This window comes from Pleuronectes platessa, chromosome 9 (assembly GCF_947347685.1).
Source record: "Pleuronectes platessa chromosome 9, fPlePla1.1, whole genome shotgun sequence".
Lineage (NCBI taxonomy): Eukaryota > Metazoa > Chordata > Actinopteri > Pleuronectiformes > Pleuronectidae > Pleuronectes > Pleuronectes platessa.
Genome location: NC_070634.1, coordinates 23,884,289 through 23,906,022, shown reverse-complemented (window position 1 = coordinate 23,906,022; position 21,734 = coordinate 23,884,289). Strand labels below are relative to the sequence as shown.

The following is a 21,734-nucleotide window of genomic DNA, read 5'->3' as shown; positions in this document are numbered from 1 at the left end:
AATATGTATGTACAGGAGACAATATCTTACAGGAGTCAGACTTCAGAGATGTCTGTGAGATCAAAAACAGATTCCAGCAAAGAGAAAAAAACATCACCACCATTTCAGGATTGAAATAGAAAAGTGTGTGAACTTAAAATGAATTGAGGTTAACGTGGACATTTTCCTTTATGAAATAACCAAAGTAATGCAAACCAAGGATGAAGCTTATTTGCTCATATATACACTGATAAGTTCTAAACCATTACTGGTTCAACTGTAATTCTATTTTATTTTTCACTGAGTTGAGATTTTTTGGTCCTCTTTTTTCATAATTTTTTAAACAGGACTTCGCAATTCAATTTAATTCCGTTGTTTATAGCTGATTTGATCAATAGTTAAAGCAACAGTCATTTTTATTGAGCAGCAGCGCCCCCTGTAGCCACCCGTGTGGATTCATTCTGCTGGGCTCCATGTGATTAGGTTGCTTTCATGTAGAGAAAATACAAAGTGTATCGATGTATTGAGTGGAGCTCTGGCTGTGTGGACCCACTCACTGAACTGAAACCACCAGACAAGTTCACCAGACTTCTTCATAATTAAAAGTTTTCCTGCTGAATATTAGAGATAAACTCTGGTTTTTAACTGATCTACAGTTCAGATTCACTCTTCATCTTCCTGGAGCTGATTCTGAGGTGAATCTGTGACTCTGTCAGTTCCACACTTCTCACAGGAGATCGAACCCACTTCAGGTTGAGGAGTGGGAATGAACGAGGAAACATTCTCAATATTCTATGTCATTGAACCTCAAAGGTGCTGTTTTAAGCAAGGACGTACTTTAACATTAAAGAGACCAATATCATAAGTTTGAAATGGTTGTCAAGCTGTAGAATGAAACGATCAGATGATGAGAAACTAAACATCTAAAGTGACCAAAACTTTTAACAACAGTCGAAGTTCACGAACACAGACTTGATGCAAAGAAACCAGACGAAGTTTCCAAGAGAAACAAAGACAGAAACAACCTCCTGCTCTTCTTCTCTCTCCTCTTTTTCCTTCCTGCTCCTTCCTTCCTCTTCATCCTGTCTGTCTGTCCGCACCTTTGATCCTGCCCTCCTTCGAGGCGCCTCTAAAAACAGAAAGAGACGCTCTTTGATGTTCTGTTCTCACAGCGTGACCCCTTTTGACTCCGAAATCGTCCGCTGACTCATACACGCGTGTACACACACAGACACACACACACACACACACACACACATGCACACAAACACAGTGATCGATCTCGCTGGTGTTGCTGTCCTAGCGTGACCATCTTGCAGGCACCAGACCCTGAGGATCAATGCGGGCTGTGTGTTTGTGTGCACCTTCAAGGTTCTGCCTGCAGAGGATTAGGCCAGAGGAGCATCAAAGACACGGTTTGATGCACAAAGTGAATTAATAGACACACACAAACACACACACACACAAACACATCTTCGACTGCAACTATGTCAGGGGATGTTAGTGATGTTTTTAAGAAACAGTCTGGCCCCAAGGTTAAAAACGCAAAAAAGGCAAATGTTGTTGGCTCAACTTCGCTTGTACACACTGAGGAAATGCTATTAAAAATGAGATTTAAGCTTTGGCCTAATAAAATGAATGATTTGAATTAGTCTGTACACTCTCATATTAAACTGGTACACATACCGAAAGGCAGTATTGCAATTGTAGCATCAGTGAGATATATATCTTAAGGACATGAAAAACCAATCGGCCAACATCTTCCGAGGCTCCGACATGGAATCTTTACTTGATTAATACACTGGACCTTAAAATATCTTTGGCTAAAGGAAAAACAACCAAAGTAACTCCAGCTTTCTTAATTCTGCAGGTCTGTTTAAAAGTTTTCTTTAGGCACTGGTCCTCCTGCATAATGTTATTTAAAGTTATATGATATCAACTGATAAATATTATCTTCTACTCATAAACTATATGAACGGTGCACGATGCAACGGCCTCTGAGCTAAAACTGCATTTTCTCCCTTTTGTCTTCTGCATATTCAAACAAACCACATATTATCGTTAATTTTTATTTTATTTTTTTACCAGCACTCATTAACTAATAGAAACACAACAGGTGCAATTGTGTTTAACGGACTGAAGTAAAAACTTTTTGGGCCTCATATTTAACATTTGACCCCTTAACTGTGAAGATAGAAAAAACTAGGAAATGACATCGAGGCACCTTTTCAAGAAAATGCTTTTATTTTGAAAGTACAGAAACAGTAATTGGCCATAGTGCTAAAACATGTCTGAAGTTACAAGAGAAGTGGAAAGTGTGGACTTGGGCTTGTTTTTTTAAATTACTAAATGACATTTAAAACAATTTTGGGGTGTATTCTGCATAGTTGAATGTCATATTCTGATTGATTGGTTTGTAGATATGAGTTATCACAACATTCACACTGAGAGAACTTGATCCCACATTTCTGCTCCAAGCTGTGTTTCGGTTGTTACGGCTTCAAATCAGCTGTTCGTGCACGTGTCCGAGATCTTATGCAACAATTTTTCCATATTTCTCTCATGATTGTCAACCTTTGTCTTCGGCAGCTCAAAAACACACATCGTAAAAGGCCACAACACTAACTCAAGATCAATGGCCTGAAAAATAGAGAATTGAATCGTAAAAAGTTGGAAGTTAAACCATTAAAAATGACATTTCCACAGATAGGAATGGTCAGAGTGGGTTTTATCATTCTTTAATATGTGTTTGAGTATCTGTAAGAAAGTCCTCACTCACTCCTCCACCAGATGAGTGGGAAAAGGAACTTCTTGTTTGTTAAAGATCCAGATGTGACATTTTCTGTGAGCAATATTTTTTTATTTTTCTTTAAATAAGAAGCGTGAAAAGGTTTGATATCGGAAAAATAAAAATCCTCCTTTTTGGTCTGTGGTTTCTTTGCAGCAGAACGATGGCCAGTTCTCAGTGATCCAGCTGGTTGGTATGCTGAGGGGCATCGCGTCTGGAATGAGGTACAGACACACAAACACACACAAATACACACACACACACAGACACATATTAGATCCTATCTGTGTTTTATTCATGTGTCTGGCTGTGAAAACACACAAACATTTAATCCGATTCCTCTTTTATTGACAGCATCTGGCAGTACACACACACACACACACACACACACACACACACACACACAAACACACACAACAGACTAAATTCCAGTTTCTTTTTATAGTCGCCCAGGTAGCTGGGAGCAGATAACACACACATTCACACAATAAATCCCGTTGATGTGAACAGGTACCTGGCGGAGATGAGCTATGTTCACCGGGACCTGGCAGCTCGAAACATCCTGGTGAACAGTAACCTGGTGTGTAAGGTGTCCGACTTTGGCCTCTCACGCTATCTGGAGGAGGACACCTCTGACCCCACCTACACCAGCTCACTGGTAAGGACACACACAGACACACAGAGACACACATGGGACAGGCACACACAAATAAACACATCCCCAAGAGGATTCAGATGCTGCCATCTTACCGTGGCCAAAAGATGGCAAACTGCCTGCCTGTCACTGAATAAATGAAAAGAAGAGATAATTTTATAAAGGTTAGATCCTGACGATGAGTCAGTCTCAGCTGTCAATCATGACTTTCCACCTACTTTTTAAATCATCGAATTACAAATTAAAACCAGATTCTTTGGTTGATTTAAAGTTTGGATGGCAACACGCGCTTTTACTTTTTAGTGATGGGGGAGGTCGGGTTTATGACCTATACTGCAGACAGCCACTAGGGGGCGATTGAGATGATTAGGCTTCACTTTTGGGGAGCTGTCATGTTGTCCATCTTTATTTACTGTCTAGCTAGTAGAACAATAAACACATTGTCCTGATGGTGGTACCAGAGAGGGCAGAAGGTGAATCGACATTTAAAGATGCAGCTCTTCGTCTTCAGCCTCAGCTGTGCTATTTAACGGATGCTAATGTTAGCATATTGACATGTGAACAGTAGAGAGACATGAAACTTTACATCCTGTGGAAGAAAAATACTTGTCTTTGGTATCTCTAGTCTTTGAGGCTTTTGTTTCTCTTTCTTTTCACACCACTGTACATCACGTACATATATGTGTGTTCTCAGACATGCAGGTTAGCTCAGGCTAATTGGCAACATCTAAATTGCAGCTCTTGGTGTGATTGGGAGTGTGACTGGTTGTCACTGTATCTCAGCCCTGTGATGGACTGGGGATCCGTCCCCTCTGTTCACGATATCACCTGGGCTTGTCCTCCACCTCATGACCTCAGAAGGATAAACAGCACAGTTAATAGATGGATGGATGATTCCCTCGTGCCCCATGGACAGTTAATCACCGTCCTTCACTCAGTCATTAGTTTTATTGATATGTTGCTGTGACTGTAAGTGTTGGGATCGTGTAAAAAGTCAGAGGTCATTAAGGGCCTGGTTCACTTTGTCACACCTGCTGGTTGGATGGTTGAAGAGCTTCTGTGACCTCCTGCTGAAACATGGTCCTGATGTCCGCTTGGAAGGAGTCCGAGTATTTTCTAAAACTAACAATTCAACATTCACACCCCCTTCTCATCATCACATAGACAAGGATTCATCCTCTGAGGACCAGGAATACCTGAGCCAAATTTAATGGGAATCCATCACTACTTTTTAGACAGACTGAAGGATCGGTCATTACATTAAGAGCCAACATCTGTTAGGAGACTGCTCATAATATTTAATTTAAATTAAAAAAAAGTGTAAAAGATTACAGTTTACAAAGATAATATATCAAGCCAAAGCACAATGAAAAATATTTTTATTAGTATATTCTTAAACCCTCAAAAATACTCTGCAGTAACTATCATATTTATCATTGCAGTTGAATTTACTGAGCAATATTCACATTATACTTATAATACTTTACTGCTGCTGTATGCTCTTTGCGCCCGTGTTACCTCAACTTACGTTTACTTAAATTTTATAGAATAACTTTATTTCATAGTTGTTTTGCTTGTATTTATATTTTACTGTATGGTTGCTTGTTTTTTACATTTGAATATTCTCCGGTGTAAATCTTTACAACAGGCACAAATTGATTTGAGGATGAATTTGAGTAATTCTTGCACCATGACAACAGAGTTCTTGAATGAAGCAGTGTTTTCCATTCTCCTGGACTTTTAAATCAGCAGCCGTGAGGACAAGGCTTTTGTTCCGTCGCTGCTTTGTCTTCATTATAAAAGACAAGAAATATAAAGGCGCTGTAAGTGGAGCAGGTGCGTTTATCCATCTCACTGAGATATCGCCATCTGCTGCTTCCTCTTTGTGGGAATAAAGATCTTGTACAAAAATCGATCATATCCAGCATTATCTTTTAAACCTTAAAAACTATATGTGATGCAGCAGCGCAGCAGGTGACTCATGGATAATGTGCATGACATCAAGCATGGACTCATTCCTCATCTCTGTGTCTGCTGTAGATTGTGATGACTGTTACACTAATAGCCAGACCTCACCTTGGTGTTTATGACGGAGCATGGAAGATATATGAGCTGCCTGTGGCCTCTCTTTAAAAACATATACTGTATGTGTATGCACTTGAGGAGCGAAACCATAAAAACACCAAATATATTATTTTCTCTTTCCCTTCCCTCTCTTTCCTCCCCTCCTTTCTCTCTCTCTCTCTCTTTCTTTCAGGGCGGTAAAATCCCCGTGCGCTGGACGGCTCCGGAGGCGATCGCCTACAGGAAGTTCACGTCCGCCTCAGATGTGTGGAGTTACGGGATCGTCACCTGGGAGGTGATGGCATACGGAGAGAGACCTTACTGGGACATGAGCAACCAAGATGTAAGTCATCGCTTGTGTGTGTGTGTGTCTGTGTGTGTGTGTGTGTTTGAGAGAGCGATAAAGAAAGAGCGCGACCCTGTCATGTAGCTGTGATTGTGTATAGTTACCTTTTTTCTTTAGGGGTGTGATAAAGAAAGCGAGAGGGGCTGACATTTTTGTTTTATTTCCAATGTAGTTGTGTAGAATTGTGTACATTTACCTTCTTTTCATTAGTTGTCATTCCAAAGTATGCTAGTGTGTGTTTGTGTGTGTGTGTGTGTGTGTGCGGGAGGGTTAGTTGTGATTTGTTTGTTTCCTCCTCCGTCTCCCACAGCAGGGAGTCGGCATGTCGAGAAAAACACACGGAAAATGAGGACATCAATTTGAAGTGTCACAGAAGTGTTTGTTCCCGGGAACATCCGACCAAAAGGCATCACTTCATTTCCCTGACAACTTTATTCCAATTACCTGCACAGTGTGATCAATCTGCTGTCACGTCTGTAACTTTATATTTGATCCTGGCGTAGGGGGTTGGGTGTGGTTAGCATCTGTCTACTTCAAGCCTTCCCCAAATACAGATTTTTATTTTTTATTTTTGTCTAATACAGTAATCAACATTCTTGAGTAGCACATTAAACAAATCACTGTCATGGACTTTTTCCTTGCAGTTGTTCGTCTGCAGCCACCAAATCATGAAAAACCACCCAGTGTCAAACTAAACTAAAAGTATGTGATCACAAATAACAATCAGCTGGTTTAACCCATTGTTTGCACGAGTCTTTTAACTCCAGGCTGCAAAGATTTTTTAAATAAATCAAACTACCAGCTAGGGTATTGTGAAGTTTGCATCTCCCCTCTTGTATGTGATGGAGTTTGCTCAAGGTTTCAAAAGAATCCTTGTGTTTTCTCCTTTGCATGACTTTGTAATCCTGGTTAATGGATATAGGTGTTGTCAAGCGCCGGGGATCCGAACCACTGACCCTCTGGTTAGTGGACAACCCGCTCCATTAGAGAGTCAGTAGGTGTTAGTAGCACTTAAATGTCACTTACTTACAGCACTCTGTAGTTTGGCTTTCTTGAAGATATTGTACTTTCTTAATTCTTGTTGTTCTGGGTTTGTACCCTCGTGGTTGAATGCACTCATTTTAAGTCGCTTTGGATAAAACTATTAGCTTAATGAAATTTAATGTAATGTTTGTAACCATAGAGTGCGACAGAGAAAATAATCAAAGTCACTTATAAGGTGGTTTAAACAAAACCTTTTTCACATTTGTGGACATAAAAGAACAATTAAACAACTCGTCCTCCTGCCTCTGAACAAAACAGTTTTTAGTTTGTAATAATGCTCATTATTAATTACTCTTATTAACATTTAGTTTGCGCTGCCATTGTGCGCAGTGTGGGTGCACGTGTGTGTTTGTTGCACAGTGACGGGCGTTTCCCCCGACCATCACTCACAGGCGTAGATAGAGATCTGTCTTTGTGATTGGGAGCAGAACCAGTAACAGCAGCAGCCTTTTGGTAATTTAACCATGGGAAGGGTCTCATTGTTTATGTGTATTGAAATTACATTTATCCTTTTTTTAGACCAGGAATAATCACCATTTTTCAAAAGAGCACAATTCTCTGCTGCTGTTGTGTTAACACGACGTTAAAACCCCTCTCTCGTCCTGTGGGGTGAGTATTTCATTTGAAACCTAAAGGGGATCACGTACATGAAAGAGGAGGTTCCCGCATGGCTGACGTTTTTATTTTGGAGGTTTTGTGATTCTAAGAAGTAATGCGATTCACAGATTATAGTTAGTTTTGGCACTAAAGCCCCACTTCAAAGCACCGAGGCTCTAAACCCCAACTCTTGCGTTTCCCAAACTAAATGTCTCATGTATGTGACACGGAGAGAGAGGAGCCTGGGACTTTAACTTTCAGCTTTAAAAATACATTTTTCCTCTTTGTTGCCAAAGCTCCAGCGACTGACTTCGTTTCTATTTACCACCTCGAGAACTTGCTGCAGTAAAAAAGCTCTGAGAGGAATCATTTCGATGTTGTCTGCTCCACTTCAGAAATGTTTAACCTCCTCCAGACCTCATTAACCAAAACGTGGAGTTCTCTCAGTCTGGTTACTTATCACACTGATGAGGAGTTAATCAGTTGTGAGATTCTCTTTCTGACACGTTTGAAGGGAAAGAAACAGTTTTTCTCTGCTAAGAAACCATTTCCCCTGTTTTACATTCAGATCTTCTTCCACCTCTTCCTCCTTATTTCACACTTTCCTCGTCTCTCACCTCCCCCCCGCTGTCACTCCTTAGCTCCACCCGGCTCACTCCCCCCCGACGCTCCAGAAGAGTAGAAGCAGCCTATGCAGCAGTAATGGCAGAGAGTCGGTATAATGACAGAGGCAGTTTTATAATGGCACAATGTATAATGATGGAGAGAGTGTGTGCGTGTATGTGTGTGTGTGCGTTGCATGTGTGTGTGTGTGTGTGTTGCTACTATAGCTAACGAGGATCTGTTGGGGCATTAACTATGCATGAGCCTGACACCCTAAACTCACACATGCTACACACACGCACACACATGCAAGCAGACGTGTAAAGGAGCACACACACACACACACACCCACACACACACACACACACACACACACACACACACAAACTCGCTGACATACAATTTCAAAGAACACGGCACGGGGGGAATTGTCAGCGGAGCCGCCACAGGTGCTCTGTTCGACATGAATTAATCATGAAAGAGACCTGTGATGTTTCACTGCACTCGCTGCTATTGTGATTGACAGCAGTGCTTAGCGGGAATTTGTGTGGCACAAAGCCTGAGAAGTGTGTCGGGGTCAGGTGGAGTTCACTCTTTTTTTTCGAGCAGACAAAATCCCCGGCACTGCGGGTACAGTAGAAGAGGCAGAGCAATCCCCCCCCCCCCCCCCCCCCACCAGCAAACCGCTAAATAGGCTTACACGTGCACTAACGCGGTCGCACAAGTTTAAAAATGTGACCCAGTAGCAAAAAACTCAAAAATACACAGTAGCCTACGGTGGGTTTTGGGTTCTTCATCTCGAAGCACAAGGGGGAAGTTGAGACGAGTCTTAGGTCAACGATCAAAGCGAGGAAGGGCAGAGAAAGACCAGGTGGGGGGGGGGGGGGGTGACAGGGGATGATGGCAAAACAAGGTCATAAACTGAAGCAGGCAGGATCTGGAGACAAAAGGCTGGAAAGCTTCGGCAGAGCTGCAGCCACAGAGCATGCAGATAAACCAGGAAGGATAATGAGGAGCAGGTGTGCAGGGGGAAGTGGAGGTCAGGTGATGAAGCCAGTGGTGAAGTGCCTGGAACCTGTATCGTGTCAAATGACCAGCAGCAGGAGAAATAAGTTATTTCTCTAGTAGAAGTCTGTGAAAACGTCATAAAACATTTTCTCAAGGACGTTATGATCTCAATCTGTATTTTCACGTCCTCTTCGATACAGCATGATGTTCATTTATGGGGACGTGGATATCGTGTGATTGACAGCTGTCAACCAAGGACCCCTAGTGGCTGTAGTTACATATTGTACGTTTAAATTCAAACCAAAATACAATAATTACAAAAACAAAGGTGTCCTCCAATCAGGACTTCAGCCACACCATATATCACGGAGACTCAATATGCTTCTTTTATCCTTTCTTACAACTCAAGCCACTTAAGTCTGATATGTTGTCTTCTCATGCTGTGAAGAATTAATTTAGCATGAATGTCATTTCCATTACGATTCCTTGAAACTTGCACAGAAAGCTTTTTGTGTCACTCGGGCACATATTGTGTAGTACATCTGGAATATCGGCTCTTTTTGTGCAAAAGTATGGTGTTGGGTTTGTGATGATTAAAGTGGGATGTGTGAAAACAGTGGTGATACAGTCTGAAAGCTTTTCACACACACATAGACCATGTTAAGTTCTACAGCACTGTGTGAGCTTGAACTATTGCAACCATCACAATTAGAGTTGCAGCCTTGTAAAAAAGTGTTTTCATATTCCCGGCACCGAGGGCAGAATAATTGTAGACAATAATCCTTGAACTTGATATTTCCTCTCTTTGATTATTTAGCTGGTACGTGACGAGGAAGCTACTTCTTCTTTCACTGGAAGGGGTTTTTGAATTCTGTGATGTTCAGGATAATTACACCCAAAGGTATGCTGCCATATTTAGCAGCACCTTCTCTGAAATACAGAGTTCTTGTTTTAAAAGTTTTCACAGGAAGGAAAAATAAATGGAAAGATCAGCACCTGCAGTGGCACGATGAAATCAGAAGCTCCTCTGTGCAGCTACCTGCCTTCACATCAGAGTCGGCTGCAGGCGTCACTGCTGCTTGGGGATGAAGGTCTGGATCCACTGGTTGAGGGCACGACGCGTTGGGAGGAAGCGTTCAGATGCAGATTCTGTAAAGAAATAAACACCTCTCTTATCAGCCACAATCTCATAGGAGCCATAACCTGAGCAGTGAGGTGTAAGTCCTTCTGCACTCAGGCATACATGAGTTAACCTCGATTTGGGGCGACAAGTGAACCCACCCACACTTTGTATTCTGTCATAGAAACTGCTGTAGCCAGGAAATAACCCAGATTGGAATATACTTGTTTCACTCTCATTCTGCAAATACATTACATTACATTACAGCCACGGATGATTCCAAAGTATGCATGCCTCCCTGTGCTCTGCTTCCTGATTCAACCTCATCGGTGATGGAGGTGTGGATGGAGGCAGACGTCCCTTTATGTGTGAACAGAGGGTTGTGCTCAGCTGTGGTTCTCCAGGAATGAAGTCTGCTACACCCGCACTAAATATTTCAGTTGTAGAACTCATCACGTCTGCTACGTTTGCGCCCGGTGTCTAGACTCCTCCAGCGCTTCAGTGTCTCTGAGGCAGAGAACCTTTGAAATGCTGCCTGCCAGTCTTTCCCACTCTCTCTAAAAACAACTCAAATGTGTCCAATCAAAGAAAAAGTTATAAAAAGAAACTTGAGATTTGGAAATACTGATGCCGTGTCCAGCATTCAGTTCCTTGTTGGGTCTTATCAGACAGGCAGTGCTGTACAGTGGATGTTCACAAGTGCTCAGTGTGATTGATAATCATGAAATATATATTTGATTGATATTTTAAATCTAAAACATAGTAGTGTGGAGGCAGCCTCACTCAATCACTCACTCACTATGTAATGGCCACTTAAACACAACACTGCATCATTTTAAATTAAACCCCACTTTCACATCTCAAATCAATGAAGACTTCTGTCACATATTGGAAGCTAGAGATTTAATTTGTGGGCATCGGAGCGAGTTGTAAGAACGAAACACAAACAGATCAATCGATCCTCTTGTCTCCTCTGTTTTTCATCCCCTTCTCTCCCTGGTGTGTCCCAGGTGATAAACGCCATCGAGCAGGACTTCCGGCTGCCGGCGCCGATGGACTGCCCGGTCGTGCTGCACCAGCTGATGCTGGACTGTTGGCAGAAGGACAGGAACGCTCGGCCAAAGTTCCCGGATATCGTCAGCATGTTGGACAAGATGATACGTAACCCCGCCTCCCTCAAAGCCGGCACCAACAACATGGCCCCTGGGTGAGCAGAGATACACACAGGTCCATTTACATACGCACACATTTCAGAGACATGCAGGTGTTTGAGCTCTTTCTATCCGCTCTCTCCAGTCCGTCCCATCATCCCCTGTTGGACCGCGGAGCTCCGGACCTGAGCCGGCTGAGCTCGGTGGAGGACTGGCTGGCCGCTCTGAAGATGACCCAGTATCGAGACTCCTTCCTGGGCTCCGGTTTCACGTCTCTGCCGCTCGTCACACAAATCACAGCTGAGTAAGTCCACTCATTACGGCGTCTCTCTCTCTCTCTCTCTCTGCCCGCGTCCCTCGCTCAGCTGCCAAGTCGGCCTCTTGTTGGGTGGATGAGTGGCAGGGCAGCTGGTTGGCTGACGGATTGGTCCGTGTGTCCTGTCTGTCTGTAGCTCATCCTTTCTTCCTCTTCATGCCAGCGACAGCCATGGCAGGAGTCTGTCAATTCTTCTGGATGCTACATTCCAGTGACGCCCGATGGGAATCACTTTCAAACGGTCAATTGGACTCAAGGATTAAAACTGAGTCTCAATTCAGGGTCGGCCTCCTTCAGCTGCTTCACACAAAGACGTCAGGTTGCCAGGTTTTCCCATTTGGAAGGCTCCTTCAAATGGGGCTGACAAGTGCCTACTTCCTATTTTTTAAGAATGACCCCAGGGGTGAATCCTTCTCGGGCCAACCTATCCCAAGGTTTATTGACGAAGCTAATGCTAAGCTGGAAGCTAAGTAGCTAAGGATGCAACACTAAGAGCGAGATGCAAACAGGAAATCCTGCATAGACCAAACTGTCTCCTTTCAGTTGGCTCTCTGCAGTCCACAATTTCAATTTATTGGATTTAGTCTATGAGCAGAATTTGACAAAATCGAACACAATTGTTCGATAACAATGAAATGAAATCAATGAAATGATAACTTAATGACATTTCATATCTTGTAGGTCAATTGAACTGGGATAACCACTTCACTCCAGAGAGTAACACTGGTTAACTCATGGTGTAAAATGCTGTGATCTTGATTATTAAAGATCAATATTTCACTGTCAAATAACCAGCGACAAATAGTCTGATCAGTAAACCAATTAAACCACCGTCATCTGAGTGGTAGCAGCAGTTTGGCTGTTTCTGAAATCAAGGACCATCTTTCCCACAGTCTCCAGCTTCCAGGTTCATTCTCTCAGAACCTCACACGTCTGTGTTTCTGCCTGATGTGTCTCCTCTTTCAAACGATCCTGTTAGAAGTGAGTTTTTCGTGTTGTTGAAGTCCCAACACCATCTGTCACGGTGGGAAACTCCTGCGAGTTTAAGCCTCGTTTACTCAGCAAATTAATGTGTCTTTGTTTTGTCCAAAGCTGTTTCAGTAAATGGTTTGATCTCTATTTTTCTTGGCTGAACAAACCTTCACAGGAGGAAAATACTGTGGCAGCGTGTGTGGGTTTGACTCTCTGGATACAAAATGAGCCGTTAGCCCCGACCTCCAAACTCCTGGGTCAATAAATAGTCCACCAGAGGCTCCTGTCATCACCTCTGACTGAAGGCCCCCCCGACACAGCCTCCGAGTTGGTCCCACTGCCCTGCACTGGGACTGCCCACTGCCCCCCACTAGTTAGAATGGGTCAAACACAGAGGATTAATTCCTCCACTGGGATTAATAAAGTCGACTTTAACGTAGTGCCCATGTGGAGCCGGCAGATAAGAGCGGGTGTGAGGTGGGGAAATTGATGTTAGATCCTTTTCATGCAGAATGCACCACTACTTGGGGGAAATGTTTGGTATGAGGACAATAACCACTTAAAAATAGTTTTATTTCCAAACACAAATTCAATGTGGGGGTTTTATTCGTGTGAGAAATGAAAGCCCACACCAGATCCTGTGAAACGTGAGATGCCCACACGGACCACATTTGACTTCATGAGGAATGTACGGACGTTCTATATCGTCGCTGTGCTGGGAAGCAAATTTCCCAGATGCCAAATCAGATCAGTAAAATAAAATGAATGATGTGAAGCATAAAGTTGTTCCTCCAGTTAGAGGAATATACCTTTTAGATTAACAGGTAAAAACCAGATATGTAATAATGTGAGATATATATTTTATTAGAATGACGACACAATACTCAACACAACTCAATATCTCTAGAACGCTTTGAGAGAATCCTTTCAATTTGTCACAAATGTTCACACAGACTCGAGGATGAACTGATTCGATTTTGGTGATCGAATGTTAAAGTTCAAGGTAACCAGGTTAAATAAATATATTATTTTGCTTCTTGAACATGATATCTCAAGTTTGCCTTAAGGAATTTTTTTTCAAATTTTGCCAGTTGGACTCAAAGATTAATTGATTACATGTCAGGGGTCAAAGGTCACGCTGATCTCAAATCTGTAATCTTTATTTTGTTTGAAACTGCAGAAGGAGGCTTAGGCATACAACAGAAGGCCAGTAATTTTATCTTATTCCATCTCAAGCACTGTTGATGATGATGAAGATGATGAAGATGAAGATGCTGCAGCCGCCTCATGTCTGTCTGTGTCTTCCCTCAGAGATCTTCAGAGAATCGGCGTGTCTCTCGCCGACACCAGAAGAAGATCCTGACCAGTGTCCAGACCATGAGGCCCCACGACGACGACGACGACGACCAGTCTCCCACTGAATCAGTCTGACCACACTGGAGTGATGCACTATGAGACTGGACCGGTTCCCAGTCTGGAACAACCAGACTCCTCCACACTTTGTCTTGACACTTCAGTTTCCCCTGCTCACTGTTCAGAGCTGCTCCTGGAGATCTGACATGTTTTTAAACGGCAGATCTCTTTTAATCGTTGGACCGACCTCCTTCGGGCCTCGTGGCTTCCTAACTTAAAGAAGAGGAGTAAAGAGGATTTGGATTTCTTCAGTGACATGAAGACTCTGTACATTTTAATGATGGAACTGAGACCATTTTTTACCGACATGTTTGATTCAAGGACGACAGGGCCTGTTTTTTTATTTAAGGATAAACCTCACAAAGGGACAGTGAAGAGACTGAGGTCAGGTGTTTATGTGTTGGTGAGCAAACGGGACCGAAGCCTGACTCGTGTTCCACAAAGCAGAGCTGCTTGACACGAGACCTTCCACAGACCCTGATATCTTCTAGTCTGTTGTGTTTAGTTAGAAGTTGAACTTTGAAATTTGCCTCCGTTTGACAATATTCAACGGTTTTAACGGCACATTCTGAATCTCTCTTCATATTGAAGCGTCTGTACATCTTGTAATTTTGAGGATATTTATTTCCTATATGCTCGTTTGCCAACAGCATCGGAACAATTAGTTGTCACCGGAGTGTTTGTGAGTTCCCTGTGATTATCTCCCTCTGCCTGACTCATCACTGGAACCGACTTTGAAGTGCTGTGGACCGAACACACACACACACAAACAAATTGGAAAACAGCTTTCATAGTGGGCAATTTTTGTACTTTCCATGCAGAGAGCCAGAGATGCCTGTCCTACTTAAATACCAGAGTCCTCAGAGCGATGTCCGGATGGATGATGTTGTACAATCAGCACTAATGCCCTTTGAGTAAAACCAATTATGGATCAGAAAACAGCTTCAGAATCAGAGGGAGATATTGCGGCATAAGGAAGAAGGGCAGCCGCAGATTTAGAGGAAGAGAAGAAGAGAAGGAGGACTGTGGGTGTGGAGGCGTGACCAGCTGCTGACAAGCACCTGTTTGCAGACGCAGAAAGATAAATGTGTCGTCATCCAGTCATAAATGAAATTGTGATTTTGGCTGCGGATCCATCGACCGCCGGCTGCCAGCTGAGCATTAAACACACAAACAAACCAACGCTGGTGTTCTGTTCACCCGTTGGAATCAAGTGTGTGGCTGCTGTCAAGATGCTAATTCATCGCTCTGCAGCAGACACGCAAACACACACACACACACACACACACACACACAGGCACACAGGCAGGCAGGGTCCCCGGTGTTAATTCATCTGTATTTCTTTGTGATGCATCGGCTGCCGGACATGTCATCCTCGTCAGACTCTGTTTTGACACACGTCACATTTCCCATCTGACAGCGCTGATTAATTGCGTTGTGTCGTCTCACAGATGAAACGACACAACGCGACCTATTGCGTGTTTCTCATCTGCGCTCGACAACCTTTTCAACGCAAACCAACACAATGATTGATTCCCTGGGACGCGTTCGGGAGAAAAAAGATGTTACGGCGCAAATCCAAAATGCTGGAGGTCAAGAAGGAAACCAGGGGGGGGGGGGGGGGGGGGGTATTTATGATGCGTTAATACTTCAAACCTGACGTCCGGCTCACGAGGCTTCACTGGAATATGATATAATGAAGGCCTGAGCCCACTGCTGGGCGCTCGGGGGGGGGGGGGGGGCAGCAATGGGAGATCTCTTTTTATCTCGGCGTTGAGCAGATTACCAGCTGTGGAACAGCAGCCGGCCCGCTCTGCCACCGAACCGCTGGTCATGCGTGTGCACCCCCATCCTGAGGATTACCCGTCTGCAGCCCTGATTGGATGTCGTGATTCTGTTTGTGGTCCTCAGTGAGCCGAGCTCACAATGAGAGAAGTGGCCGCGTCGGGGGTTGTTTGCTCTCATCGCGCGTGTCCGACAGAACCACGTGTTTGTGTGTTTGTGTGGTTGTGTGTTTGTGTGTTTGTGTCTCGCGTCGCTGATCTCGACTGCTGGGACGCCCCCGACGACTTGAGTTATGAAAGTTGTGACATTGAGAGGTCCGCAGTTATTTTAAAACCACTCCAAGCACTTTCAGTTATCTCCCCCCCCCCCCCCCCTCCCGAAAAACGCCGGCATTGACCGCAATTGCATTTGTTGCCATGGCAGCGGCAGCTTATTGAGAATTTGATCAGAATGTGTTGAGATGAACTGGGAGCGAGTCGCTGGCTCAGAGGCTGATTCGTTGTAAATAGACGCCTCTGGAAGGAGGGGGGGGGGGGGTTCAGCTCCGGCCCGGGGGTTTAATAAAGAGTGAGATGAGTCGTGTGCCTAAAAGCTCATATTAAACACCACCTTCACAGAAATGTCATGCACAAGAAACAGGCGATCGACACAGAGAGGAATCTTAATCCATTGTGTAACATCTGCGGCTGAGTGTGTGTGTCCCTCGTTTCATATTGTGTTATTGTCTTCTGTGTTTTGAACGAGGTTCGATTCGACTTTTCAGACATTTCACGTTGTCGGTGTTTGTGAGGAGACGACACGACGCACAAACACGTCTTGTGTTTACACAACGAAACGAGCACAATTATTTACCACAGAGACGAAATCTCAGGAACACAACTAGTGTGCGGTTTGGTCTGCTGCACTGGTTAAATCCTGCACTATAGAGATGAAGAGCTTTAAGAGTAGATGGAGAAAATTATTTTTGAAGTTGAGTTTTCTTAATAACGTCCAGCCTCAGCCCTTAAGACACAGATACAGGTTTAGTGATGAATCATAGTCGCTGTTAATCAACTCTCAGATTATATATCACTGCTGAACATTTCTGGTTGAAGGATGAATTCAATTTAAGAGACAGGAGCTAAAAAACCTCAAAGTGTTTCAGACAGAGGCTGAAAAGAGGAGCTGCAAGCAACGGACAGTTTGAGGAAAGAGTTTTCTGAACAAACCTTTTCAAGTTATATCACAAATTAAGATTATGAACCTGAATATGTTGAGATCAATTCCCATTTTACATGAAAGTTCCAACTTAAAGAACCTTTAGTTTTCTCAATTCAATGCTTGTTGTTCATTAGGAGGTACTTTCTGTTTTTAAGTGTTTCATGACACTTGCTTTAAAACTTGCCACCATATCTTTGACCATTTGTATTCTGGTCTTCTGGGGGTCACACTGTCGATGGACGGATTTCTTTCTATTTATTGTTGATCGGAGGTAAAAGCGCCTCAGCCGACAAAAGAGCTCCGTGTTTGATTCCGAGGACCTGACACCAAAACTTTGACATTTACTGCAGATGTTTCAGATAAAGAAACAACATCCAGACTCCACTGTATCTGTGCTGGACATACATCAACATAATGTTCGGCCAATTAAGCGCGGCAATGGACAAATGGAGCACTTTGATGCAAAACAGGCCCCGGCATGCAAGGGTGCGTCAGCGGCAGCTCCTCTGAGAGCTTTTGGGTGGATTGATCGTTTAATTGCAGTTATTTTCTGGAAAGCTGGACCAGGCCGGCTGCCTCTCGTCTCTCCTGTTGCTCTGCTGTAATAGATACCGTAGGGGAGGCTGGAGATGAGAGGAGATGAGTTATGAAGAGAGGAGGACAAGTGAAAGGGAATAGGTAATGGGGGGGGGGGGGGCAAGAGGAGACGGGAAGGAAGCAGAATAACAGAGAAAAGGGAGATGGGGGGGGGGGGGGGTGCAAGAGAGGCAAAGCCCGACTCTGGTGTTTGAATAAAAATGAGGCTGGGGCGTGGAGAGATTACTCTTTCTCTTTTTGTCTCTCTCTCTCTTTCTCCTGCTCGACCCAGTCGTCCTCTTTTCTTCTTCTAATGCCAAAACCTCTCTGAGCGACTCGCTCTGCTTCCAGTCTGCGTTTTCACCGGCGCCTTCACAGATGCTTTCAAAGTCTTTTATATTTCAGATGCACTGTTTTCACAAAACATGTTTAACGTGCATCTGAAGTATATCTGGAAAGTTTCAGTTTCACACAAAAACTCGAACTTGCAGGTTTTTTGGGGGTTTTCAGACAATATTTCTTCTTACATGTTTTTATTTTACATTCACACTTCTCATCAAAGTTACCTGAACTCCAACTTGACTTCCTGCTTCCCTCTTGAAACTGACATTTTTCTGATGGATTGCGATGTGATGTGTTCATAGATTCAAGATTCAAAACTTTAAAGCTTACATCAGCGCCACCATGAGGCCAACTTGATATGAATGAAATGTCTCGAGGACTGTTTGGATGTCATGTTCGTAACACTCAGATTGTAAATAAAGATGGACGACGTGTCTCCGATTCCTGCCGCTTTACGAAAATGAAGCCAAAATATTCTGGAAACAGGCGCCCGCCATCTTGTGCTGGTCTCGTAGTTTTGGACCACTAGTGATCGTGGAGTGGAGGTGTGGCCTCAAGTCAGTCTGAGCTGTCAGTCATTCAAACCAAACTATCAGAAACAGGAACACTTGAAGACACATTAGCATGAGATGAACTACCTAAATAAACCATCTTTGAGGAAACGTATATGATTTGTTTGTGACCAATACCGCAGCCAGCCACCAGGGGGAGCCTTCACGTCGTCCATCTTTATCTTCAGTCCACGTGCGACGTTTTAATCTTTCCTGTGATGTCACGATCAATTTAACATTTTTCATTTTGTCCAACACAAACATGGTTTAACCAGATAACACCAAAGCAAAGACGTTTACTTGTTAAACATCATTAAGAAAGCATTGGCTATTATGAGTGATACTGCCGTTAGCAATTTAGCTCAAAGTATTATCTCTTGTTTGGTCTCTACAAAACATTACTGCAGTATTTTTGTGGTTTTTGAGTTTAGAGTTAAATCCCAGAACTGTGAACACGAAGGTTTAAGAGCTCGATCTTGTTTCCGTTTTATTCTCTGTTAATTTATTTGCTTTTCTGTGACGATACTTTTGTACGTAATGAAAAGAAAAACAGCTCATCATCTGCTGTCGTCTGCTTTTCTGTTTACCTACAATTCTGTTTGTGTGTTTCTAGTGCTCGTTCAGTCAGAGCATCCCACTGTAATTATCATAACACTGTAATATAATGTAAGTATGCGCACGCCTCCGTGTGTGTGTGTGTGTGTGTGTGTGTGTGCGTGCGCGTGTGCTGTTCAGTGTACAGTAACTTGTTTGTACATTGTGCGTGTGTGAGTTTGTAGCCGTGAACTTTCTGAATATTACATTTACAATGCACTGTTTGTCAATAAAGAAGACAAATCAATCAAACTGATCAGCTTTGGTAAACGTGTCATTTTCTGTCAGGACATGGTTGAGCCACATCACTAACAACAACAACAACAACAATAAACAGAATGTTTTTTTATTCTTTGTGTGATGTTTTATGATATTCTCTTGGATAAAGGAGCTCAGGAGTCGATCTGCACTGAGAAACATAATTAAAAAAGGTTATTAAACTCCATAATGAGTTCTGTTATGCCAGCACACGGAAGTAATCACTCAGCCGAGAGAGTCATTTCAACGTGTGAGTCTGTGATTGTGTGATTGTGACTCCCTCATTGATGAACGGGGGAAGTTTACAACCTGTGAGAAGGACTTTGAATGATACCGAGTGTTTTCCCTCTTCACAGCGTTAGATTCATTTTAATATGTCTAAAGAAACTACAAAAGATGCATAAAAAACACGAGGCAGGGAGAATTAAATCACATTATAATCTAGATTCACTAATAAAAGAAAGTTCCTCGTGAACACGTCAGGAGAATGATCGACAAAATCCTGCAACTATCTGATGGTGAAATATATTTATGACAATGAAGTGAAGCCTGTTAGAAAAACCTAAGAAATAACTTTGACGCATGTTCACTTTAAAATATAAAAGTCAAAGGTCACTGCAGCTCTTGTGTTCCGAAGATGACAAATCAAAAATCGACATTTCTGATCAACTTAATGGGATCATATCTCCCTCCAGGTTTTTCTATAAATAACTGGAATATTGAAATGTCTAATATGTAGGTATTCTACTCTGGAGCAAAACATATGTTTATCTGAGTTTTCTATCGTATACAGTAAAATAATTTATTACATTGCTGTGTACATCAAGCTGTGCACGGGGAGCTGGAGCCTATCCCAGCGGACATATGGCCGAGCGGTTGGACTCACACAGGTCACCACATGTCGCAGGGCCAACGTACACAGAGGAACAAACCACTCACACTCCTGATCGGACATTTTAGAGTCTCCAGTTCTGAGAGAGTATCTGGAGAAAACACAATACCACAGAACGACCCCGGATGAAACAGGGATTCGCACCAGGAAGATAGTCAACAGTGGCGCTAACAGTGCTAACCGCTGCACCACCATGCCGCCCTGACTCACATCCCACCTCAAAAGACAAAAAAAAAGGAGCTGGGAGCTGTTTGCCACTTCCTGTCTGTTGGTGGTGAATGGTCTGATTTAGTTTTGGAAATTCACTCATAAACAGTGTGTGTATGTGCAGCACAGTCTCTATCTCTGCCCCACACATCACTTGCACTCTGCTCGCACATTTTGGGATTCAGTATTTTGCCTCCTGGGGGAGAGACTGGGATCCAACTGTCAACCTTCTGGTTAGTGGCTGACCCGCTCTCTCCCCTGAGCCACAGCTACCCGTGATTTTTTTTCAAGTTGAATTTACTCAAAGAAAACAACAGAAGCTGTCGGGAGGAGAAACTGTTGTGTTGTAGTTTTTTTTACAACTCAGCTTTAAACTCTTCTCTAAACCCCTTTGTCTGGAGATCACAGGGAACTGTTGCACATTTGATTTGGACTTTGAACGTATTGTTTCATATTATTTTATCATCTTTTTACTTCCCGTCTTTGACCTGTTCCCTCCTCTGCTTCTCCCTTTTGTGATCCACCTGTGTTCAGTCATCTCTGTGTCCCCTGTGTCTCAGTCTCTGTGTCCTCAGCCCTTCTTGTCACTTTTAACTCGACAGTATCCGTCCTGTCAGTGTTCCCTGAGTTCTTCCGCTGCATTGAGAGTTTTGGCTTCTTCGGCCGTTTAAACGTACAGACAGTAAGTTTCCTTTTCCTTTATCACTCTCTACCTGGTCAGATGTCTTACAGTATTAACTTTATTTAATTGAATTACATCCTCTGGGTTTTTCCATTTTCTTCCATGATCTAGCGAGCCACAGTAGCATCTTCTACTTTGTTCTTCTGCACTTTGTGGAGTCACAGAAAAGTCTTCTTCTAGCTGTTGCTAGTCAGTGCACGTCAATGGGGGGCGTGACCTTTTTGTGTGAAGTGTGACCTGCTCTTGTGATCTTTTCCAGGATCACCAACCCTAGCTTTAAAGGATGACCGGTCTAGATAATGGATGGATGACTAACTGACTAGTCCTTGCAGCTCTTGAGCGAAGTGGCAAACCTCTGACATCACACTGAGGCACAGAAACTATAAACTTTCAAACTCCTGACCCACATTAGTCTAGTTTCAGTTTTGCCTTATAACCACTTATCCCTTCTTCTTTACTTTAATAGAGTTGATGGGAACAGGCCAGAGCAGGTAAATGGACTTCATGTGTTATGAGTGGTGTAGTGTGCCCCCCCCGTGCTTCAAGGGTTAATGGTTTGCAGAGGTAACAGACCGGAGCCTGGCCAGGCGT

At 43.2% G+C, this 21,734-nt stretch overlaps 1 protein-coding gene across 3 annotated transcripts in view; it reads left to right on the top strand.

Annotated features, from left to right (window-relative positions):
- Positions 1–14,006, top strand: part of LOC128448581 (ephrin type-B receptor 1-like) — a 49,949-nt gene extending 35,943 nt beyond the window's left edge. For 2 of the 3 annotated variants that reach the window (XM_053431294.1, XM_053431293.1), the window contains 6 exons: positions 2,924–2,991; positions 3,278–3,425; positions 5,680–5,829; positions 11,215–11,407; positions 11,491–11,659; positions 13,955–14,006. In XM_053431294.1, the coding sequence (XP_053287269.1) occupies positions 2,924–2,991; positions 3,278–3,425; positions 5,680–5,829; positions 11,215–11,407; positions 11,491–11,659; positions 13,955–14,006 (780 nt within the window). Of the gene's footprint in view, positions 1–2,923; positions 2,992–3,277; positions 3,426–5,679; positions 5,830–11,214; positions 11,408–11,477; positions 11,660–13,954 lie in introns of all 3 variants that reach the window. The other variant, XM_053431292.1, reaches the window with a different exon arrangement.
- Positions 14,007–21,734: the final 7,728 nt, after the last annotated feature.